Consider the following 22,416-nt stretch of genomic DNA (forward strand, 5'->3'; position numbering starts at 1 on the left):
GAGACACAGAGAGAGAGAGAGAGAGACACAGAGAGAGAGAGAGAGACATAGAGAGAGAGAGAGAGAGACATAGAGAGAGACATAGAGAGAGAGAGACAGAGAGACAGACAGAGAGAGAGACACAGACACAGAGAGAGAGAGACACAGACACAGAGAGAGAGAGACACAGAGAGACACAGAGAGACACAGAGAGAGACAGAGAGAGACAGAGAGAGACACACACTCAGTCAGTTCCTCTGAGGATATAGTCCCTCATGCTATAATTTCCTCTGTGCATAATATATTAATCATCATCATTAGACTTCTCCAGCTCAAACACATGAAACAAAGGTCACATGCCTGCTAAATACAAATCTGTGGAGACAGAGATAAAGAGACAGATATAGATATATACAGCGCCTATCCAAAAACCCCAGCATGCACTGACTTTAATACAAAATGCCAAATGCTGGTAAACAAAGTAAACTGATTTATGTCCGAACGTGTGTTTTTGATTGTATGTATCTATGCGTATTGTGTGTTCATGCATGCATGTGTGTGTGTGTGTGTGTATGCGTGTGTGTATGCAGGTGTGTGTCAGTGTGTCTACAGAGAGAGAAACACAGGGGTGCAAAATGCAAGCGCACTCTAAATACTTCATTTGAATCCACAAATCACAGGGCTGGAATGACTTCAACTATTTAAAGGTAATGGATACTTAAACATTCATGACTACAGGGCAGCCCAGTGCGGCTCAGGCAGAGAGAGATCTCACTAGTTGCTTTGCCTTGGATTTAGACTGGCCTGCAACCTGGAGGCCACACGCTGTCAGCCCGCGAGCATGGCCAGACACCAGGACCACAAGCCGGCACCGACCTCCGGTCTGTTCCCGGTGCTACATAGGGGCCGGGATTTAAGGGCAGCTCCACGCGGAGGTCAAATAGCATCAAACCAGGCTCCTCCAACTACCATGTCTAGAAGGATATGCAGGTTGCATGCCTGTATTGCATGCCCAGCTGAGTGCAGTGAACACCGGCCGCTAGAGACAACAGTGAGAGGTCCAACCTCACCAAGCCCCACCTGGCAGACAATGGTTTTAGTTGAAAGACGTGTGAATTGGGTTGCTATGGAAATGTGCATGTGGTCCTGTAAGTCTGGTTTGAGGACGTATAAACTAAATACACAGATCGTCATGGCGCTGTAAAGAGATTGACATATACTAGACAAGAACGCCATTGCTGATTTAAATCCCTAACCACAACCAGCAATGCCTAAACCAAAAAGTAACACAGATTCTAACACCAGGCCCTATTGAACCCCCCCCTCCCACCCAAACCCAACCCCCCTATGAGACCGCATTTGCCCTAGAGGGTAACTGGCAAAATACCTTGTGGGGATCAATTATTCAAGTTTTACAACCTGTGTTGAGACTTCAAGTCCCTAGTTACACACACGTACATGGATCACCCCCCCCCCATACGCCCACCCACCCATACAAACCACTAATCTGGTACATCTTGAACTCCCACCTGTTTTCCTGATCAAAACAATCCAATTCATGTTCATCATCTCTGTGTGTGTGTGTGTGTGGATAAGCCCAGAGAGGCCAGGTGTTCCAGTCTCCTCAACTCCCTCTAAGCACAGCGGACTATTCAACCTCCACCGCCGCTCCACCTCCCGCTCAAAATCACAAGATGCTGTTACTGGGTCCAAGACAAAAGAACGGGAGGAGAGACGGTAAAGGAGGGGGGAGGAGCGCGAGGCGAAAACAAAGTGACAGCTGCCATGACGTTTTACCTGTGAGCTCCAACGGATTGAGGAAAGGAGGAACGGAAGGAGTGTAAGCAACATAAGGAGGAACATTATTAACCCTTCCGTTGGCTGATGAGACGAGAGAAACTGTCTGAGAGAAATACATTGTCTGGAGTAAGGAGAAGGGAACCGAGAGAAGTACATCGTCTGGAGTAAGGAGAAGGGAACCGAGAGAAGTACATCGTCTGGAGTAAGGAGAAGGGAACCGAGAGAAAGATATCGTCTGGAGTAAGGAGAAGGGAAGGGAACCGAGAGGAAGTTGAAAACGGAAGGTCAAGAGACGGATGAAATGCGACGGGGGGGGATGAGTTTGCACATTCTGACCCCTGTCCTGCCTGTTTGAATGACTGACTGACGGACGACTGAGCCCTCTCCATCTGTACCACCTACGCCTCTACATACTCAACCACACATCAACGCAAGATAACAACCAGCCAGAACGCCGGCCCACGTCCCAAACCACGCCCTGCTCCCGCTGCAGTGCACTACTTCAGGCCCCGACCCGTGACGAAACAGAGCGCACTACGCAGGGAATAGGGTGCCGTTTGGGACAGCGGCACTCAAACAAGCTCTGCTTCTCCGGTTCCGACGTCCCTAGCCAGCTGTGGCGGAACACGAATGAAGAAGCAAAGATCAAAGAAGTGCTAGAGAAAACAAATACACACAGAACAATGTTTCATGAAATACACGTGTCTCTGTGGTGAAAATGTTAAACACACAAACAGAGATCTTCACACACACACACACGTGTAATTATCTGCTCACACTGCTTTGCCATGAAGAACCTCTTGTCCTCCATTGTTCTCCATATGTAAACACTTCTGCACATTTTAAAACAAGCCTGAGGCCTGAAAGGCAACACTTCTGAGATGCTTTGAACAGGTGTATGTGTCTGTCAGTAGTCACACGGGTTCTGGGCGGTCTTTGAACAGGTGTTTGTGTCTGTCAGTACTCACACGGGTTCTGGGTGGTCTTTGAACAGGTGTTTGTGTCTGTCAGTACTCACACGGGTTCTGGGCGGTCTTTGAACAGGTGTATGTGTCTGTCAGTACTCACACGGGTTCTGGGCGGTCTCTAAACAGGTGTTTGTGTCTGTCAGTACTCACACGGGTTCTGGGCGGTCTTTGAACAGGTGTTTGTGTCTGTCAGTACTCACACAGGTTCTGGGCGGTCTCTGAACAGGTGTATGTGTCTGTCAGTACTCACACGGATTCTGGGCGGTCTTTGAACAGGTGTTTGTGTCTGTCAGTACTCACACAGATTCTGGGCGGTCTTTGAACAGGTGTTTGTGTCTGTCAGTACTCACACGGGTTCTGGGCGGTCTTTGAACAGGTGTATGTGTCTGTCAGTAGTCACATAGGTTCTGGGCGGTCTTTGAACAGGTGTTTGTGTCTGTCAGTACTCACACGGGTTCTGGGCGGTCTTTGAACAGGTGTATGTGTCTGTCAGTAGTCACACGGGTTCTGGGCGGTCTTTGAACAGGTGTATGTGTCTGTCAGTAGTCACACGGGTTCTGGGCGGTCTTTGAACAGGTGTATGTGTCTGTCAGTAGTCACACAGGTTCTGGGCGGTCTTTGAACAGGTGTATGTGTCTGTCAGTACTCACACAGGTTCTGGGCGATCTTTGGGTCCAGCACCTTCAGCTGTTTGATCCTTTTCTTGATGGATCTCTGTGCCTCTAGAGCCTGCCCATCCTGCATGGCTGCAACAACACACACACTATGTCAACATTTAAATACACACACACACACACATGCTATGTCAACATTTAAATACAGACAAACACACAGACACACACTATGTCAACATTTAAATACACACACACGTAAACATTTAAATACACACTCACACAAACACAATGTTAACTTTTAAATACACACACACACGCACAAACACACACACACCTGTAACAGATGCTGGCATAAATGAATGTCAAATTAGTCTTCATAATCAATAGCAATGAAGTGAGGCAGGAAGTGACAACCAGGATGAATGCTAACAGGCTAAACTTCAGACAACCAGGATGAATGCTAACAGGCTAAACTACAGACAACCAGGATGAATGCTAACAGGCTAAACTACAGACAACTAGGATGAATGCTAACAGGCTGAACAACAGACAACCAGGATGAATGCTATCAGGCTGAACAACAGACAACCAGGATGAATGCTATCAGGCTGAACAACAGATGGGCGGTTCTTGAAGTTCCATTAGGGCAGAGGTACAGGTAACAGGTTGAAAAGCTGATACAATCAATATCAAGCTTTACCAAGCTGCCGTCAGGCAGAAGCTACAGGAGTATTCAGTCCAAAGCTAACAGGCTACGGGACAGCTTCTTTCTACAGGCTGTAAGGCTTCTCAACTCAGGGACCCCTATTCCCTTCCATCCATAGTCCATGTACACTTTATATCATTTATATCTGTCACTTTTACATTGTACTATGGGTTGTATATTTGTAAAGTTATCGTTATTGATGTGTGTTTTTGTATAGTTATTGCTGATGGATTGTATTCTCTTGTTTTTTTAAATTATAATTGTTACTTTTTTACTTTTAACTGCACTGTCAGGAGTAGGAAAACCAAGCATTTCATTGCCGTAACTTGTTAAATAAACCTTTTGAACTTATCCTAAATATTCAAGTGGTTTTAAGGTTATATCCGTGCTATAAGGTTACATCAACACTGAAATAGCAAAAATAAAAGATGATGTCCCTTGCCTATACAGTCAGAGTCAGTCCGACTGCGTGGAATTTGAGCTTGTTCAGTCGAGATGGCTCTTTTAGACTGTGCTGTGATCAGATTATAACACACCAACGACTGCTTCTCAGAGTGTGGTGGATTGCTTCAGTGGATTTAACTACAACAGAAAATACTTGTGTCTGGCAAGTGGATCTTCTCAGTCACCGGCCCGAACCAACTTTTCCACCACATTATATGACAGCTTAGCTTATAGCCTACTGCTCCAACTTATTTCTACAGAGCCCTGTATAATGTAAAAAATAAATTAAAAAAAGAACGAGGACAGAAGCTAGTGGGAAGATGGGGAAGAAAGAGGGAAGAGTGAGGAGAGTAGAAAGAGAACAGCAGAGACAAAAGAGACAAAACATGGGGCTTCATGGCAGCTTTAATTATTTAAAACACCAGATTAAGAAATGTGCCTCCCTGGAGGACTCTGGGTAATTGTCTTTGTGTTCTAATTACGGTTCTTCACAAGATGCCGGCTGGGTGGTGCAGGGTGGAGGTGTGTGCGTGCGCAAGACTGCGTGGGTGTACGCGTATGCAAGTGCATTTTGATTTATCAGATCAAATTAGTTCTGAAGGATAGTAAAAAATAAAAAAAAATAAAACATCAGGGCCCTTTATCGGACTTGAAAAGGACAAAGTTAATTTCCAGCTTAGGGGTTTGATCTAGAGTCAAACTTACAATCATAGCTAGTGTTAGAAATTAGGTTATTTTAAGGCATAAGGTTAAGGTTGAAGGCTAGGCATTAGGGCAAGGTCAGGTTTAAACAAAGGTTAGGTAATTGAGGTTAAGGAACATGGGTTTTCTTGTGTTTCTTGAAGGACAGGAATGCACAACTGTGTGTCTGTGTGTGTCTGTGCTAGAAGTGGAAAGGCGCTGAAGTTAATCTAGTGGAGAAGACCCAGCCTCTGTTTGGGCTTTCTTTCTTCCCAAAGACACTGAGCTTAATTAAAATGTAAAGACGTGTGTGTAAAAGTGTGCACACACGCACGCGGCCCTGTGAGAATGCCATTGTCTTCCAGGACACAACAGAAGAAAACAGCTCATTGTTAGCTACAATAGATCTAGTTGCAAAGTCTGTCAAATTGCACATGGAGTGGGAGGAAGATGAGTGGGAGAATGAGGAAGAAGTGGATTAGGGAGAGATGCTTTGAAGCAGGTTGGGGTCATAGCATAATTCAATTTAATTAAAACAATGGATTGGAACTGAAGGAAGTCAAATTGAATTCAAAGCAACTGAATCCAATTTAACAGAAACATCAGAAACGATAAATATCCAAAGAGCAATATTATACCCCAATATTATACCCAAAAAGCAGGTTCTTTCCCCAAACTGAGATTATGAGTAGACCTTACTAAACATTGGGGACATAAATACATTTCCATTCCTCTGGTATTGATAACTGTGTAGTAGCATTACATCCCTAATAAGCACATAGCCTTTCTCCACCAATTTCTCATGACATTTTTTTTCATTGAAACATTTGATGACCTTAAAACAAAATAAGTAATGAATCATGACTAAGAGTTATAGAGGTCAGAGAAAGTGAGGTACATCAGGAACAGAGGGTTACAGAGATTTAGGGGTACAGAATTGTTGTGGTACAAATATGCAGGGGTATATAGGTTTAGCATTACCAACGTTTAAGGGGTACATGGGGTTAGGGGTACATGGGGTTAGGGGTACATGGGGTTAGGGGTACATGGGGTTAGGGGTACATAGGGTTAGGGGTACATAGGGTTAGGGGTACATGGGGTTAGGGGTAACGGGGTTTAGGGGTACAGAGGCTTAGGGGGATGTAGGGATGGGTCCAACACAGGGCCTATGAGGACTTACGTGGTGCCTCTGGAGGCTCGCTGTCCTCACAGTCTGGCGTGAGCAGGGAGAAGAGGAGAAAAAGAAAAACAGAGAAAGACAGAAAAGGGAAAAGGGTTGAGTGAAAAAGAGAGGAAGAAAAAAAACAGAATAAAAGAACACGAAAAAGCTTTAGAGGAAGAAGCTCCAAGAAAAACAGACTTGGGTTGGTGTCTGTCACAGCATTGGCGTGTGTGCTGGCACGCAACTGTCGGTCGCCCAAATATCACCCTAACCCCTAATACACACACACTACTATTGACCAGAACCCTTCTGTGTGTAGGGAGCCATTTAGGACGCATAAACACCTTCAGAGTAACTGGAGACAGAGCAAGAGATAGACAGAGAGGGAGAAAGGGGGATGGGGAGAGACAGGGAGAAAGGGGGGAGAGAGAGAGGGAGAAAGAGGGAGGGGGAGAGACAGGGAGAAAGAGGGAGGGGGAGAGACAGGGAGAAAGAGGGAGGGGGAGAGACAGGGAGAAAGAGGGAGGGGGAGAGACAGGGAGAAAGAGGGAGGGGGAGAGACAGGGAGAAAGAGGGAGGGGGAGAGACAGGGAGAAAGGGGGGAGAGAGAGAGGGAGAAAGAGGGAGGGGGAGAGAGAGGGAGAAAGGGGGGAGATAGAGAGGGAGAAAGAGGGAGGGGGAGAGAAAGGGAGAAAGGGGGGAGAGAGAGAGGGAGAAAGGGGGGGTTCCACTGTGGAAAACTGACTATAGATAGAGTGTGAGTTGATTACATCAAATCATTAAGATGCAGTAGTGTTACCTGCCACACGAAACCAGCTGCTACCTACCTCCCACACGAAACCAGCTGCTACCTACCTCCCACACGAAACCAGCTGCTACCTACCTGCCACACGAAACCAGCTGCTACCTACCTGCCACACGAAACCAGCTGCTACCTACCTGCCACACGAAACCAGCTGCTACCTACCTGCCACACGAAACCAGCTGCTACCTACCTGCCACACAAAACCAGCTGCTACCTACCTGCCACACTAAACCAGCTGCTACCTACCTGCCACACTAAACCAGCTGCTACCTACCTGCCACACTAAACCAGCTGCTACCTACCAGCCACACTAAACCAGCTGCTACCTACCTGCCACACAAAACCAGCTGCTACCTACCTGCCACACTAAACCAGCTGCTACCTACCTGCCACACTAAACCAGCTGCTACCTACCTGCCACACTAAACCAGCTGCTACCTACCTGCAACACTAAACCAGCTGCTACCTACCTGCCACACTAAACCAGCTGCTACCTACCTGCCACACTAAACCAGCTGCTACCTACCTGCCACACTAAACCAGCTGCTACCTACCTGCCACACTAAACCAGCTGCTACCTACCAGCCACACTAAACCAGCTGCTACCTACCTGCCACACTAAACCAGCTGCTACCTACCTGCCACACTAAACCAGCTGCTACCTACCTGCCACACTAAACCAGCTGCTACCTACCTGCCACACTAAACCCTACTGACCCTACAGAGCCTGGCCAGGGAATAGGGAACTATCTGGGTAGCAAAATAGGGTACACATTTTTTTTACCAGCCTAATATAGTGCTTCAAAAAAGTACTCATCCCCCCTGGACCTTTTCACATTTCAGTGTGTTACAACATGAAATCAAAAACACTCTGACCAATACCTAAAAAAAGGCCATAATGTCAAGGTGAGAAATAAAATGTTATAATTATTCCAAATGAATTTCAACTAAACAGAAAACAAGAATTTGCATAAGTAATCACCATAGTCGTTAGAAGGCACGTAGTTAGTCCAACTGTGTGTAATTAAGGAGGTTCATGAGAAAGGTTAAATACACCTGTCTGTGTTTCCCAAACCTGGGAGACTGCTCTAGGAGGACCCACACTTGATTAGTATGACTGCTAACAAAGAATTACATAATAAAGACAAAGAAACATTCAAAGTTGTGAATCCAACTTGACGGAGACATTTAGCAGAGAAGTGAATCAAGACTTATTCAAAGAGACTCCTGGCTGGAAGGGCTGCCAAATGTGCCATTACCAAATATCGACAAATGAGTGGGAGATTACTTAAGCAATCAATTATTTTCTGTTTTACATTTATAATTAGGTTAGAACAATTTGCGGTCTTTGACATTACAGAAATTCCTAATTAAATCCATTTTAATTCCATGTTGCAACAATGAAATTTGGAAGTCACATCTTTTTTTTAATTTTTTTAATTTCGAGCCACTGTCTATTAAGTCCAGGCCAGACACAGACAGAAACAGGCAGATAAAAACAGACATACACAGACAGCGGCCTGGCCATACATGAGACCACAGCCTCTCACCACCACAGCCTAGGAGACAGATCAGAAAACATCCGATGTTCTCTGGTGAATGTTCTGTCAGAGAGGTGACCATCACACCGAGGAGCTCATCACAGTCTCTTCATCAGTGTCATTGACACCGTCCGCGTCATTTTGGGGGTTTTAATGTATGTGACCTCACCCACGCCCTGCCCCCCTCTCCTTCACAACACTGGCAGTGAAGTAGGAGACATACGCCACCAGCTTCCAGCTGTTATAAGAGGACAACATGGAAAAAAAGGACATGACAGGAAGCTCTCAGAATGTCACCCTGATGCCTTTCATCTAGAACAACGTTCACATTAGCAAGCCCACCTACAACACACACACACACACACACACACGCACGCACGCAAGTTGTTTGATCTGCACTCTGAGTAATACATGTAGAGTAAAAGGAAGAGACTAGCCTGCTCTCCCAGGTGACATCTGGCGTGAGATCCATGGAGGAGACAGCTAAAGACCATGGGATCTCACAACTGACTCCGACAAAACATCGGCATTAACAGCAACTTACTCAGAGCAACTTGGAGCACTGAGTGTATAAATGTGACATAACGTAAAACATTTAGTCATTTCTAAAAGTTATATGTAGCAGGAGTGTGGGTTTGAGTTGAGACATTTCCTTTTTTATAACGGTTTGAAGCATATGTGGATTGCTAGCCCCTGGGCAAAATCCAAATAAAACCAAAACAGAAAAGATCATAGATGTATCCCAAAAGCGTCTCCTGGTCTCAGTCCATCTGCCGGTCTTGGGCTCAGTCTCTCTGCCCCAACTCCCGGTCTCAGTCCATCTCCCGGTCTCGGGCTCAGCCCAGAATTCCTGTCTCGGCCCAGACTCATGGCCTCGGTCAGTCTCCATCAGTCGTCAGCTCTTCTTATCACTACCACTTCCTGCTATCTACTGCCGACACTTCTTGGTAGTGATGGCGGTTGCCGATAGCACCCACAGGCCGCTGGCTTTGATTGATTTACCAGCGACCCCTGACCTCCCAGGGAGGGGTTTAATTGACTGCGGCATAATCAGCTGACTGCCAATGGAGGAGACATGTTTTTGGGGGCAGAAATGATGGAGGCAACAGATAACCACCTCAACTGAACATCCTTCTAGAGGGACACCACCCGAACAACATAATGTGGTGTGTGTTCACACAGGAAAACAAATTGGAATCCCCCCTCCCCACTAACTGAGTTTGAGACCAATCTGAGCATATCTTTTAATGTCAGATTGGCGGTTCTCTGAACAGGCCATAGCGATATAATTATGATAATAATAGCACTTGAGGAACGCAAACAATTCAAACATCTAGCAACCTTCTGGAAGATATTTCAGACATTCTAGTGTTGTAACAGAACTGTAGAGGACTGCCAATTAACCCACCCATTGGGATATGGAACATAGCCTCCATAGTTAAGATCGCTACACTGCCAACTCTACGCCACCTACGTCCAAACCGTTGGTTCTGGTGGTAGCACACCCACCATCCCGCCTACAACACAACTGCCCCAAACAGCGGGAACGGAAAATGAACCCAGGTCGCCGATGTGAAAGGCAAACAAATGTGACATGGTTAACCCGGTGGGTAGGAATTCTAACACGACCCATACTGAGAGGACTGTGAGTGTAATGGATTTAAAATGGCAGTTGGAGTTGGACATCAGCATTCAGAAAAATTCACAGACGAGTATGTCACAGACGAGTATGTCAGAGACGAGTATGTCAGAGACGAGTATGTCACAGACGAGTATGTCACAGATTATAACAGGGCAATGAAGCTCTACCAATTAGTGCGATTTGCACTATAGTGAACGGCTACAGCTTCTTTACCTGTTGAAATCTATATTTAACGCACTACAATACAAGTCGTTTTAGACAGCTGAAGCAAGCACTGACATTTTCTCCATGACATATACCTATTACAAGAGGTTCTGTCAGGTCTCTGAAGTACAAATGACATAGCAGAGTTTGAAAACCAAATGTCCACTCAACTGATCAAATGTTTTTTTAGAGATGTGAACTGGGGCACCACACACTCTGTCCTTCCAATATTTACCAGCCGCCTACTTCACTACCTCACTGATCTCAGGGAATTAAAGCTTGCTCTCTCCTTCACTACCTCACTGATCTCAGGGAATTAAAGCCCTCTCTCTTTCACTACCTCACTGATCTCAGGGAAATAAAGCCCTCTCTCTCTATCACTACCTCACTGATCTCAAGGAAATAACGCCCTCTCTCTTTCACTACCTCACTGATCTCAGGGAATTAAAGCCCTCTCTCTTTCACTACCTTACTGATCTCAGGGAATTAAAGCCATCTCTCTCTTTCACTACCTCACTGATCAAGGAAATAACGCCCTCTCTCTTTCACTACCTCACTGATCTCAGGGAATTAAAGCCCTCTCTCTTTCACTACCTCACAGATCTCAGGGAAATAAAGCCCTCTCTCTTTCACTACCTCACTGATCTCAGGGAAATAAAGCCCTCTCTCTTTCACTACCTCACTGATCTCAGGGAAATAACGCCCTCTCTCTTTCACTACCTCACAGATCTCAGGGAAATAAAGCCCTCTCTCTTTCACTACCTCACTGATCTCAGGGAATTAAAGCTTGCTCTCTCCTTCACTACCTCACAGATCTCAGGGAAATAACGCCCTCTCTCTTTCACTACCTCACTGATCTCAGGGAAATAACGCCCTCTCTCTTTCACTACCTCACTGATCTCAGGGAAATAACGCCCTCTCTCTTTCACTACCTCACTGATCTCAGGGAAATAACGCTCTCTCTCCTTCACTACCTCACTGATCTCAGGAAAATAACATGCTCTCTCTCCCCCTCCATTTATCTCAACATTGTCTTTGTCTCTCCCTACAACGCTCCTATTGACACAGGAAACATTTGTTTACATCACCAAAGCAGTGAAATAAACAACCAGAAATCCTAAGTAAACACAAACATTAACATACTTGATAATATAATGTTAACTATGCACAGTGCTGTATGTAGGTTTTAATGACAACACATATACATGCAGATAAATAGATAAAAAAGGAAAATAAATAGATAAATATTGGTTGTTTGACATGTTTCTGCTCCACTGGTTGCCCTTTTCTCATGACAGCGGCTCACAAACCTCTCATTCTCAAATGGACATTTCTAGTTATGAGGTCCTATTATTCATGGACTGTTATTCAGATAACATCAACTGTCAGCGCGCACACACACATGCGCGCACACACACACACACACACACACACACACACACACAGTCCAATTTAAACAGTCCCTATCCACTGTCATGCACCCACACACTCCCAGAAATAATACACACAGTTAAATAGAATAGGGCAGAGCAAAACACAATAAGTTAGAGTAGAATAAAAAATAAAAAAAAAAGGTTGAGAAAAATAGGGCAAAGTGCAATATGGTTTTGGAGACATGGGGAGGAGGATGGAGGAGACTGGGAGATGGATGGGAGAAGGGTGGGGGAGACGGGAGAAGGGTGGGGGAGACAATGGGTAAGGTGATGGTTGAGGGGACGTAAATGATACCTACTGAAATCAGGCTCTGCAGTGTAATTACAGACTGACACTGAAGTGGGCGGGGAAACTGTATTGATCCCTCCAACCACAATCCCAGATGCCATGTCCTCGTTATAAATAGAACCAATCCAAGCAGTCGCATCAGTCAATGGGGAGAGGCCAGCACGTCGATGGCGTGCCTGATTTACAACGACAAGACCAGGGAGAACAGAGGAAGATTGCTCGTTGGCAAGGGGAGGAATGTCACTGCCAACAATGCATCACCTCACTGTCATTCGTGGAAGGTTTGGTGGAAACGAGCCTGAGACACACCGTGAACACGCCGAGATAGGCAGTCCTTCCACACCGAATAATGACAAGACAACACTTTGCCTTCAGCGATGAAGTCACAAAAAGCTTTTGGTTATGAGCGCCCTGCCTCCGACAGTTCAGTTCAGAATGCAACTCTGGGGAAAAATCTCTCCCTGATTTGGATCGGAGGGTACTGGTATCAACTGAGCAGCCCCACCTGGGTGGAGTCAATACCACCAAGAACAGGAGAGACCTTTCCAATGCGTAGCTCCAAACCCCTTCTCCACAGGAAGTGTAGAGGACAATACTGCCCACAGAAAACAGGGATTGGTTTTATTGAATACAGCACGTAAATTTTTTGGGGGAGGTGTGTGTGTGTGTGTGTGTGTGCAGTGATACAGTGAGAAGGCGGAGAGCTCTAGTAGCAGCATGTCAACACGGTCTCAACCTACACTTGCTCGCACACACACACACACACACACAACATTTCTTCCTTCGTTCTTCACTTCTCTCTCGAAAACCCTGCTCTCACACACACACACACGCAAAAACAAACACACGTACGGCTGTCGGCCCATCTCTTGTCAGAGAGAGACAATGAGAGAGAGAGGATGAGAGAGTAAAAGAAAGGGAAGAGAGAGACTGTGAAATCACTGAACCACAACAGAAGGGAAATTAAGAACAATATTTGAGTACGTGTGTGTATTCATTTTTGCACCCCCAAATGTTTTTTACAAGTATGCATTTTTTTTTTGCTTGAAATAAATTGACTAGATTTATTATATAAATATTAAGTACACTTAATATTTATATTTTTTACATACGATGCTACATCATGGCAGGCAAAAAAATATCTAAGTCGTTTTAATGACAAGCGCAAGTGAGGGATGTTTGCGTGTGGTTTGGTGACCCACACCGTCAGAATGGCACAATAAACACCGCAAAGCCTACTGTCAGCAAGTGAATGAAAGTTAACTAATTCAAGGGAAGATGGAATATATTCACTGAATTAATGTCACCTACGAAAAAATGATTTGGCCACAAAACGCTACGTGAAGTTAGGCTGTGGAATCTGAAAGCGGTTGGGAGTGCAGAAAACGGTGAGTTAGGCAAATAGCTATAGCTGGGCTAGCTTAGCTAACTAGTTTCCGTAGACTTCTCCATACAAAAAAACTAAAATGTCATGTGTTGATTTGATATAATTTCTTATATTTATTCTAGTTTTGTAGCCGAGTTTCGTGTGTCTACCACACCGCTTTCTCCGCTAACTCTTTTCTCACACGAACGTCCATTGAGGCGACGTTAGATTAGAAAGAAACCACCTTCTTCGCGCGTTGTGATGTAGTGCTCATGTTGTACCTGTATTTTATAAGGTAGTATTTCGGTTAAACAATAACACATACTATTCCGATAATAAGATAATGTCCACTGCACAACAAGTAAAAAAATGCTAAACAATTACAGTCCAATTTCAAAACGGTACTCTGACTTCTCTGAGGACTATAGGCTACCGGCCCTTTTGGTAGAGGACACTGAGGGCTGTGGATGGACAGCACACTAAACTGATGTCAACCAAAAAATATTTGTCTGACCAGCGAGCATCCAGTATGTCTTCCGTTATGTCTATTACACGGAATATTTGTTGTTTGCCAGTGATTACTGACGGTCTTGATTATCCTACATTACATACAAATATATTATATCTAGAGTAAACTTTGGCTGTAACTACATTGTTGTGTCATGTCAATAAAGTCATTTTAATTTACTCCAAAGAGAGACAAAACATAAAGAGAGGGAGAAATATTCTAAACCTGCCTGTTTTATCTGTCTACTAATATTACACAGCTGTCTGTTTTACAAGTCTACTAATATTACACACCTGTCTGTTTTACCGATCTACTAATATTACACAGCTGTCTGTTTTACATGTCTACTAATATTACACACCTGTCTGTTTTACCGGTCTACTAATATTACACATCTGTCTGTTTTACATGTCTACTAATATTACACACCTGTCTGTTTTACCTGTCCACTAATATTACACACCTGTCTGTTTTACATGTCCACTAATATTACACACCTGTCTGTTTTACCTGTCCACTAATATTACACACCTGTCTGTTTTACCTGTCCACTAATATTACACACCCCAACGTCTTTACACTGGAGAGAACTGGCTACAGTACTCACTACATGTCTGCAGAAACATGTTGAGGTGTGTATGTGTGTCTTTCCAATCTGGCAATTTCTATGATAACAGTAAAGCACAGGCCCTGCCGCAGCATGGGAGTTAAGGCAATCTACACTGGTGAGAGGGCTGGAACAAGATTTCTTTCACTCTCTTTCTCTCTCTCTCGCTCTATTTTCATGTCATTCCCTCCACCCCCCCACAACACACAACCAATCTGTGACAGCTGGCCTACCCATCCTCACATCTCCCAGGTTGCCATTCATCCAGGCTTGATGATAAAACCCAGACTTCCAATCCTTCATTCCTTTTTCCTGTCATTTACTCCACTTTTCCTCGCTCTTCTTTTTCCTCCTGACATTACGAAGGAAGAAGAAAAAAACATGTCTATTATCAATTCCTCTACACAGAGGAAAAGAGCAGGCATGGATGAAAAATCACCTTTGCAAAATAAAGTCGCAGAAGCAAATGAGTTTTAAACGAGGCAGCCCATTACTTTGCTGATATAAGAGCCGGCGAGGACAAATTGTAAATAAATTGAGGTGCTGATGTTATGAGGCGAGAGAGATATACACAAAGAGATATACAGAGAGTGAGAGAGAGAGTGTGTGAGAGAGAGAGAGTGTGTGTGAGAGAGAGAGTGTGTGAGAGAGAGAGAGTGTGTGTGAGAGAGAGAGAGTGTGTGTGAGAGAGAGAGAGTGTGTGTGAGAGAGAGAGAGTGTGTGAGAGAGAGAGAGAGTGTGTGAGAGAGTGTGTGTGAGAGAGTGTGTGTGTGTGAGAGAGAGAGTGTGTGAGAGAGAGAGAGTGTGTGAGAGAGAGAGAGAGTGTGAGAGAGAGAGAGGAAAAGGGGAAGGGAGGTGAGACAGGGGGTGACGAAAAGATGGAAGGGATAAACAGGAGGGAAGGGAAATGAGGGGTGTAGAACAGAGAGAGGACAGAAATGGAATGAAAGAAAGAGAACAAATGAGTCAGAGGGAGAACCAATGGGAGTGAAAGTGCAAATGAACAAATGAATGAGGAGAGAGAAAGACGCAGAACAGAAGAATGAAGAAGAGAGAGACAAAAAGAGAAGGAATGAGAGGTAGATAGAGAGTTGAGAGTTTTGATTGTTGATTCACCCTGGTTCAATCAAGGCATCAATACATCCTTCATCTAGCCACATGTCACTATCAGATTACCCAGCTAGATGTCAATGACCCATTGTCTCTGTATATTTCTCTGTACCTCTAAATCCTTCTCCTTCACAAAACACACACCTGACTCCATGTCATCAGTATCTGGTCCCCCTTCTAGTCGACACACAAACAAGACTTTCCTTCATATAGGGGTCAACACTATTCACCACTATCTGAACTTGCATCAGTAATTAACAGAACCCTCCAGACATCATCAGCAGAACCCTCCAGACATCATCAGCAGAACCCTCCTGATGCCATCAACAGAACCCTACAGACAATGTCAACAGAACCCTCCAGATGTTGTCAACCAGGGGTTGACATTGGCACCCGCCAAATGCGGGTGGAATTTGGCTGTGGCGGGTAACACAGTAACTTTTACCAGCCACTTTGGCGGGTGGCATTCTATATCTATGCACAGGGTTTTTCCAGCTTTCAAAACTCAAACCAAAATCTTGCACCGCCTCTGTGTGTTGGCATGGTAAAACATGATTTTGCACGGGAGAATAGCCATACTGTCAATTAAATCTGGCAACCTTGCATACAGGACCACAGGGGTCCTGACACTGCGGAGATGAGTGACGTCAGAAATACAAGTGGCTCTTAATTTTTTTTTTTACACCCAAGCAGGTCAAAATATTTCAAGAAAACGTAATAACGTATTAATAAAACTTTTCAAGTGAAAAAATAACGTGACAAGGCTGTAATATATACAGCTCTGTTTCGTTTTCATGCAAGTCTATATTAACAAGAATATAGCATAAAAACGAAAATAGACAATAATATTGGCTGCTATATAGCTGATGGGTGATTTCATATTTATTTTTAAATAACGTGCTAATAGGTCTATGTTAAGGATAAATATATTGCTAATATATTTCTGTTGATACTAATTAGGACATTAGCTGATCACGTGGACGCAGATTTAATAGTTGTCTTTTTCAAGTGTGTAGCCACATATTATATAAAGTGTGGTTTATAGTGTATAGAGTGCATGGGTTGGGATACCACCTTTGCTTAATTTTGAGCCAGGAAAACCCGTGTGTATGTGTGATTAGGTCTTACTTACCAAATGTCCCAATGAGTATAGTAAAACCAGAAACATTTTTACTCATTGGGACTTTTGGCCGGTCCACGTGAGGCAAAAGTCAATTTCCGGCTCAGGGTTTAGGTTTAGGGTCAAACTTACAATAGATTTTTTGGGGTTTCTTTAAGGTCCAGGTGTTGTTGGTTAAGTTTAGGGTTAAGGTTAGGCATTACATTTAGGTAAAGTTTAGGCATAAATGTTACTTTGAGGTTAAGGTAAGGGTTAGGATTAGCGCAAAGGAGCATGCAATTTCTATTTTCTGATCTCCAAGGGAGTAGCTGTACAAACTTGTGTGTGTGTGTGTGTGTGTGTGTGTGTGTATATATACACTCACCTAAAGGATTATTAGGAACACCTGTTTAAATTTCTCATTAATGCAATTATCTAATCAACCAATCACATGGCAGTTGCTTCAATGCATTTAGGGGTGTGGTCCTGGTCAAGACAATCTCCTGAACTCCAAACTGAATGTCAGAATGGGAAAGAAAGGTGATTTAAGCAATTTTGAGCGTGGCATGGTTGTTGGTGCCAGACGGGCCAGTCTGAGTATTTCACAATCTGCTCAGTTACTGGGATTTTCACGCACAACCATTTTTATGGTTTACAAAGAATGGTGTGAAAAGGGAAAAACATCCAGTATGCGGCAGTCCTGTGGGCGAAAATGCATTGTTGATGCTAGAGGTCAGAGGGGAATGGGCTGACTGATTCAAGCTGATAGAAGAGCAACTTGGACTGAAATAACCACTCGTTACAACCGAGGTATGCAGCAAAGCATTTGTGAAGCCACAACACGCACAACCTTGAGGCGGATGGGCTAAAACAGCAGAAGACCCCACCGGGTACCACTCATCTCCACTACAAATAGGAAAAAGAGGCTACAATTACACAAGCTCACCAAAATTTGACAGTTGAAGACTGGAAGAATGTTGCTTGGTCTGATGAGTCTCAATTTCTGTTGAGACATTCAGATGGTAGTCAGAATTTGGCGTAAACAGAATTAGAACATGGGTCCATCATGCCTTGTTACCACTGTGCAGGCTGGTGGTGGTGGTGTAATGGTGTGGGGGATGTTTTTCTTGGCACACTTTAGGCCCCTTAGTGCCAATTGGGCATCGTTTAAATGCCACGGCCTACCTGAGCATTGTTTCTGACTATGTCCATCCCTTTATGACCACCATGTACCCATCCTCTGATGGCTACTTCCAGCAGGATAATGCACCATGTCACAAAGCTTGAATCATTTCAAATTGGTTTCTTGAACATGACAATGAGTTCACTGTACTGAAATGGCCCCTACAGTCACCAGATCTCAACCCAATAGAGCATCTTTGGGATGTGGTGGAACAGGAGCTTTGTGCCCTTAATGTGCATCCCACAAATCTCCATCAACTGCAAGATGCTATCCTATCAATATCGGCCAACATTTCTAAAGAATGCTTTCAGCACCTTGTTGAATCAATGCCATGTAGAATTAAGGCAGTTCTGAAGGCGAAAGGGGGTCAAACACGGTATTAGTATGGTGTTCCTAATAATCCTTTAGGTGAGTGCATTTCAAGTGTTTATTTCTTTAAATTGTGATGATTATAGCTGACAACTAATGAAAACCCCAAATTCATTAGCTCAGAAAATTTGAATATTGTGAAAAGGTTCATTATTAAAGTAACCTGGTGCCACACTCTAATCAGCTAATTAACCCAAAACACCTGCAAAGGCCTCTCAGTCTAGTTCTGTAGGCAACACAATCATGGGGAAGAATATAAAAGCATATAGAAGTCTGTAATTTTTATCATAGGTACACTTCAACTGTGATAGACGTAATCTCTAATACGAGAGACATATATATATATACACACACACACACTTTTTAAAACTGTAGTCTCATTGCAATGAGAGTGACATTACAACCTATGTCCCTTCAACTCCCATGAGCACTACCAATACAGTGTTTGATTCTGGTCCATTTGTGTTAGGCCTATTGCCTTGCACACCAGTGACCAACAGTGTGAACTAGACACACAACGATGTGGCACTGAAAGAAATAAAACGTAATTCCCCAACAACAAAATGGTGGCTAGTGAAAATGCAGAGTGGCTAGTAACTTCGGAAAACCACTAGCCACAATGACTGGTGAGCAAAAAAGTTAATGTCAAGCGTTGTTGTCAACCCTCCTGATATGTTGCAGGTATCTATACAGTTGTTAGATACTTTGACTGTAAAAACACAGAAATAGAATGAGCAGAAAAGCAACCCATTTCACATCAACAAACAGCCATTTCAACTGTACCCATGAGAGCAAAGGGGAAAGTAAAAGCATGTCTTTCAATCCATTGCATGAGCCAGCTCAGTGGAAATACCTTGCATGAACATTCTACATTAGTGTGAACATTCTGTATTGACCAGTCCAACTGTCCACACACAAGAAGAGTTATTGACCAGTCCAACTGTCCACACACAGGAAGAGTTATTGACCAGTCCAACTGTCCACACAAGAAGAGTTTGTCACTCCAAGAAATAATAACCTTCCTATTGAAATACAGTAAAACAGTAAGTTAATTCCTAAAAAGCAGAGCTTGAACTGGAGATGCAGAGTGTTTTGTGGCCCTCAACCTTCACTGTGTGTGTGCTGTGTGTGTGCGTGTGAGAAACTATTTGAACAGTGCTAAGGGGAACCTAATCCTGTTGATGGGCTTTTCTCATAATGGCCCTGTAGAATACATTCCTTCGTCCTCAGTGGCCTTTATAGAGAGTCATTAACAGCCCTTCTAATGGCACCTTAAATGTCACTGCCAAGGCATTGAACATGTTCTGTGTGTGAGAGTGTCTGAGCGTGGCCCCCTCTTCCCTCTCCAATAATACAGTGTAAGACGAACTCAGGAAGGCAATAAAACTGGATCTTGACTCGCACACATCCTGGTCGTACGACAACTCAGACAGCCAGAACGTAGAGACACACCCTACTGTAGCTACACAACACACCCACTAGTAACCAGTACTGACGTCATACACCACAAGCCGATGGTGGTGGTGGTGGTGGTGGGGGGGGCACGAAGCCAGACGGCATCATGGGTCGGCCCGTCAACGCTGTGGCCTGTGTCGACGCTGCCCACTAGAGAAGTGTGAATCGTTCTGAGCTCAGAGGGTCAGTGACCTCACTGCTGACCACCTTCCCCCATCAGCCCACGACTTACCGGCCAGCCCTAAAAACAGATGCCCTTAAGCAGAGCTGCAGTCAGAAGGCATCTGTACGGCACCAGTCAAAAGGTTTGGACACACACACATTCACTTGAAGGCGCTTTATACATCCCAGGGGTGGGAGAGCGAGGCAGAGGGGGATAATCTGTGTGTAAATAAGTCAAATCATCGTTTTCAATATTCCAGTGGGGAGAAAGAACAAACAGAGCAATTGAGAGGGATAGTCTTTCCTTGGCTGCTATTGAATAGGCTAAATTGATCTGTTAGCTTCTTCTGATGGAAACTGACTGATAAACATCTCTCACACGCACGCACGCACCATTAGTTGGAACACCTCAGGTACCAGACTTTGTTTAGCTTGCAGTAGTTGTGAGTTTCTAGAGTATGGCAATATGGTTTTTCATACTGTGAGTACGTTAAGTGTGGGTTGTACGGTAATGTGTGGGTTTATAGTGTACTACTGTGTGTTTGAGTAAGGATTGTTGTAACACACCAGGATGTTTTGTTGGGGGGGTGGGTTGTGTGTGTTTCTTTGGGGAATTGGGTGGGTGGAGGTTTATTAGTGTGAGAAAAATGTCTTATTAAAGACGAACAAAAAATCCAAATGTCCCCCCCCCCCCCCCCTGTCTGTTTCTCCCTGGGCTGAATGTGAGTCTGGGTGATTCTTGGAGAGAAGGTTGTTAGCAGATGTCTATGTCCTGAAGAAAAATGGCAGCTTGTTTTTGTGATCTTTGAGGATGTTTCCTAATTGGATGTTGTTTATTAGGGAGAAGAAGCTGTGGAAATGGCAGCATCTATCTCCATCTACTGCCTCGCTCTCTCATTCCTTCACACAGTCATGGTAACCCTAGACTCTAAAACCCAGCCTAGAATGTCGCTAGGCCTGGGAAATACCGATAGGATTTGTGTTGCAAAGGGGTGGGAAAAATGTTTATTTTTTGTCAGTAACGCCTCAGAACACGTTAACACAGTCAAATACATTGCTTGGGAGGGGCTTATATAAGTGCTCATGAGAATAATGCCTTCAGTGCAACAGTAGCTATCTAAGTGAAACCCCATCAAAATCTGTGGATGTATTTCGCGTTTGTGGTAAACCATATCAGTCTTTCAGAAACAAACATTTCCTAGGTAAATCGTCGTCATTGCGTCCGGACTACACACTCGCGTTAGAAGATATAATAGGACTGGTAGCGTTGAATGATGGATTTTCTAAAGCGCTATGTGGCTCCTGTTGCAATCTTATGTTATAATGTAAAAGATGTGTGGATGAGGTAGAAAGAATTAGCGTTTTTGTGAGGAGAAAAGGCAGGACAGTCTCAACCAAAAGATGTTCACCTAATGAATTTTCTCATCCTCCGTCTCGTTTTGACCTGCATATGCTGCTGCCATTCCTTTTGCGTTCAGAACACCAACCTGATCCTTGATTATTGAAATTAATATCATCGACCTGTCCATTTTCAATAGATCACAGACTGTCGGCCATGCTTGGTAAATTAAACTTTTACCATTGCCTGAATGAAGGCATGCCAAAACATGTTTCAGAACAGCATTTAAGCAGAGAAGTTGTAATTACTTTATTGACTCAATCTTATGAATAGAGCACAGTTCTTCCAAAACAGAATTACATTTTTCATCCATTTCTGCTTCTTTTCTGATGTTGTAACCTAGGTAGGAACTAAAAACTTTCAAGAAATGTGTCCTATGCCCACCTTCACACAAGCCTGTGAGTGGAGGTTTATTTGCAAACCTACACCCAATAGAAATGTTGCTGCTTTTAACAGGCAAGTTTCCTGACCTCCAAGGAGGCCAGACAGAAGTGCGGCCTGGCAAGACTATGGTAACCTCGACCCCCCCACAGGGGTTTGGGGGTTTACATAACTGGACATAACAGGATAACTAAGCCAACAGTCCAAAACAAGGAAAAAGAGAGCAGGATGGGTGTAGGGACAGAGAGTGAAGAGAGAGACATTCCTCACTAAGACTTGAGTTACATTCCAGATAAAAGAGAGAGAGAGCAGAGAAATAATATTTTATGACAGGGATACAAAGCGAGGGCAGAGTGTCACACAGACATACACACCTGTACACAGTAAACACCTGAACCCAGCACGACAAGCAAGATTAGAAATGAATGGATGAATGAATGAACGGATGGATATTAAAGAAAACCTCTCTCTAATACCCCGTTGTCACTGTCATCCTGCACACGCACACA

General features: G+C 44.1%; 1 protein-coding gene across 5 annotated transcripts in view; it reads right to left on the reverse strand.

Annotated features, from left to right (window-relative positions):
* The window catches only part of LOC105020029 (protein diaphanous homolog 3), a 309,867-nt gene that overhangs the window by 123,205 nt on the left and 164,246 nt on the right, over nt 1–22,416 (reverse strand). For 3 of the 5 annotated variants that reach the window (XM_029116813.2, XM_029116811.2, XM_029116815.2), the window contains 2 exons: nt 6,373–6,405; nt 3,398–3,493 (listed from right to left, as the gene is read on the reverse strand). In XM_029116813.2, coding sequence (XP_028972646.2) covers nt 3,398–3,493; nt 6,373–6,405 — 129 coding nt within the window. The remainder of the gene's footprint in view (nt 1–3,397; nt 3,494–6,372; nt 6,406–22,416) is intronic. The other 2 variants (XM_029116812.2, XM_029116814.2) reach the window with 1 other exon arrangement.

The sequence above is a fragment of the Esox lucius genome, chromosome 22 (genome assembly GCF_011004845.1).
Source record: "Esox lucius isolate fEsoLuc1 chromosome 22, fEsoLuc1.pri, whole genome shotgun sequence".
Classification (NCBI taxonomy): domain Eukaryota; kingdom Metazoa; phylum Chordata; class Actinopteri; order Esociformes; family Esocidae; genus Esox; species Esox lucius.